We start from the raw sequence: 3,224 nt of genomic DNA, 5'->3' as shown, positions 1-3,224 counted from the left end.
ACACACACACACACACACACACACACACACACACACACACACACACACACACACACACACAAAACAAATCTAAAGAAGCCAGCAGAATCTTCCCCGAGGCAGTGTCCCATCCTGACTTCAGGTTTTATGAATCTTTCACATAAAACCAGCCAATAGTGTAATTGAAACAAGCAGAAAACCCATACTACAGCCTTAAATCAAGGGAAATGCTTGTATAACTGCAGCTCTCTTACAGGTGTAGGCTGCAAATGTTTCACTTTTTATTAGGTTTTTAGTTTTTTTTGCAAATGTTTTCTTTGTAACGCCACAGAAATCCATATAAAACTATATCGTTGAGTTTTCAGGAAATAAGCTGAGACGAAGCAAGAAAAAAAGAAAAGAAAAGAAATTTTGGTATTTGCACCTTAAGCCCTGAACTGTAGCACCCCCCACTGGCTGGGAGTTGTAGGTGCATCTATTAGGCAACAATGAGGTGCTGTCTGTGTTTTTTAAATTTTTTATGCTATAGAATTCAAAGCTATGACACTAATTAATTTCTACAATATTTTTCCCATGAACTAGGCATCACGCAAGACAGCAAAGCTTCTCAGTGCTACTTTGATTAAATAAGATCACATTTGATAAACTGACTGAACTTCATTTCATGGAAGCAAACATTTCTGTGAACTTAACAAGGGATCCTTCAAAAAAAAGTAAACCCACATTCTGATTTGTAATCTGAGCAGCTAGTTATGAATGGTTTTCTCTGCAGTTTTGGAGCACATAAGAAAGGATGTGGAAAAAATGCTACTGCTCTGCTAAACAAGCTGTCCATATTACATTTTCTGTAGAAAAACCTTAAAAAAAACAGTAGCAAATGGAAAACACTGAACTTGCTTTGTGATCTGAGCCCCTGTGCTTTCTGTATATTTGTGTTGTTGATGCTAGCAGTCCTATATTAATCAAACTCATTAACAGAAAGACAAACACACAATCTGTGTATTTTCAGAAAATGTCTCTTTAGGTTAGGGATGGATCTACGGAGTTCTGATTTCCTCAGTTCTGCATTAAGTACTGATGGAAATAAATGCCAAACAGAGAACTGATGAGCTGACAGGCAGCCACCCACCAGGTGAAGAACGCAAACAAACCACGGAAGAAAAGAGGAGTCAAGACGGCCCGCAGCGCCGTGAACGCCTCCAACAGATGAGCTACTGTGGCCTGGACGTCCTCCTCCTCTTCCTCATCTTCGTCGAGACCACCGGGCAGCACAGGAGCTGCTGTGGGGATTATTGGCGCTTGCGTCACCCCGGGGGTCGCCTCAGTAACTATACCCCAGGAGAAGTCTCCTGCAAGAAATCCCAGCATGTTAATTCCAACTAAGACTTGTGTTAGATAACATTTACACAACTTCTGTCATTATTTGTGTTTAGCCCAATAATGATTGCAAGGTGCGATATGATGGACAAAATTAAGACTTTCGCTCAACTAACTGATGCTATAACCTTGTAGCAGAAGGCTATATCTGTTCCTAAGCCAGCTGTTGATCTGATAAATGATAGGCTGGTACCGTAACTGAGAGGCCGGCGCTGGCAAATGAGAAGGAGACTTTTCATTTGTGTTAGCACCGGAGAGACTTGAAACTAGTATAGAGTTGGCTTTAGCATTGAAGAGGCTAGTGACTAGCATGGATAAGCTGGCATCAGCACTGGAGAGGCTAGTGACTAGCATGGATAAGCTGGRYTTAGCACTGGAGAGGCTAGTGACTAGCATGGATAAGCTAGCTTCAGCATTGGAGAGGATCGTGACTAGCATGGAAAAGCTAGCGTTAGCGCTGGAGAATCTAGCAACTAGCATGGATAAGCTGGTGTTAGCAGTGGAGAAGCTAGTGACTAGCATGGATAAGATGGTTTTAGCAGTAAAGAGGCTAGCGACTAACATGCCTAGACCCCTAACCTATTTTTTTTAGAAAAAAACTTCTTGAATAAAGAAAACTTTCTCAACAAAACTTCTGACATTTGTCAGTGACTTCTTGAAAAAAAGAGATCTTGTGAAAAATCAGAATCAGCTTTATTCAAACATAACATCAGAGATGCAATGTAGAATGAAATTGCGGTGAAGATCACACGTTCAAGAAGGACATACATAACAAACATGGGGGAACAAGGTGAACAGGTCATTCGCAACAGAGCCGCTCTACCTTTTTGCAGCTTGGAAACACACAAAAGGCTGCATTTTACTTACCGAGTGCTTTAAGTGACAGAGTGGAGAAGAGGATGAGCAGAACTGGAACTAAATACTGCAGAGTGACTACTGTCAGGTAACAACACACACGTGTAACCTGCAAGAAACAACAAATAAACCATTTATTGTTGGAATATGTAAACAGTTGGTTTACAATTTTGAAACTGTCATGGAGGACAGAAAAATATAAATACAGCAGGCGAGATGTTAAATAAATAAAAAAATAAAGTGGGTCTGACCTTCCTCTGGATGTCAATGGCAGCAATCCGTCCCGCCTCCTTCTTCATCTGCTCCACCCACTTCTGAGCTAAGTTGAGGTAGGCCTGCAGGTGATAACGAGTCAGCGCCAGCCGCAGCACGCACAGCGCCACGATGGTCCACAGACGCACGCTGTCAAAGGCTGCGCTGGACACTCTGCCAAACGTAAGAATAGAAAAGACCAGCTCATTCTAWCCTTTAGTTTGTGAAAAAATGGTCTCTGCAGTCACTAAGTGGGAGTTTCTTGGGTGTGTGAGTAGTTCAGGTAAGCTGTGATTGGTTGGATTGACTTGTGGGGAAGTTCAAAGAGGAAATAACAGTAARAGTAAAATTATTGTGAACATAGGGCTGGGCGATAAAACGATAATGATCTATACTGCGATAGACACATGATCAATATCAGAAAATATGTTCGATAGAATATCAATTTCACTTAAGGAATTTTGCAAAATTTACCTAGGCCTATTAAAATTACAGAAGGACTGGAGATTGTGACGACACAGCAACTGAAGCTACCCAGCGGCCAAAGCCCAGCTAAGCAAGGTTGGTAGCATCAGCTCACTTGCTCTTTAGTAAGCTACACACACGGACAAAACTGTTGGTAGCCCTTGTTTAATGAAAGAAAAGCCCACAATGGCCACAGAAATAACTACAATTTGAAAAAAGTAATAAATAAGAATTCTATGAAAATGAACATATGAAAATCAGACATTTCTTTTCAGCCATGCTTCAGCAGAATAAAA

At 41.1% G+C, this 3,224-nt stretch overlaps 1 protein-coding gene across 1 annotated transcript; it reads right to left on the bottom strand.

Moving 5' to 3' along the window:
* Positions 1-315: 315 nt before the first annotated feature.
* On the bottom strand, positions 316-2,637 carry LOC106511083 (transmembrane protein 161A; the record flags this gene model as incomplete). Its single annotated transcript, XM_013999828.1, is given in 3 exon segments — positions 316-1,328; positions 2,224-2,320; positions 2,463-2,637. Coding segments are annotated over 3 exon segments (565 nt in total), but the record flags the coding sequence as incomplete, so codon positions are not given.
* Between the last annotated feature and the right edge of the window lie 587 nt (positions 2,638-3,224).

Source organism: Austrofundulus limnaeus, unplaced genomic scaffold (assembly GCF_001266775.1).
Source record: "Austrofundulus limnaeus strain Quisiro unplaced genomic scaffold, Austrofundulus_limnaeus-1.0 Scaffold2496, whole genome shotgun sequence".
NCBI lineage: Eukaryota > Metazoa > Chordata > Actinopteri > Cyprinodontiformes > Rivulidae > Austrofundulus > Austrofundulus limnaeus.
This window is presented reverse-complemented; position numbering and strand designations above follow the sequence as displayed.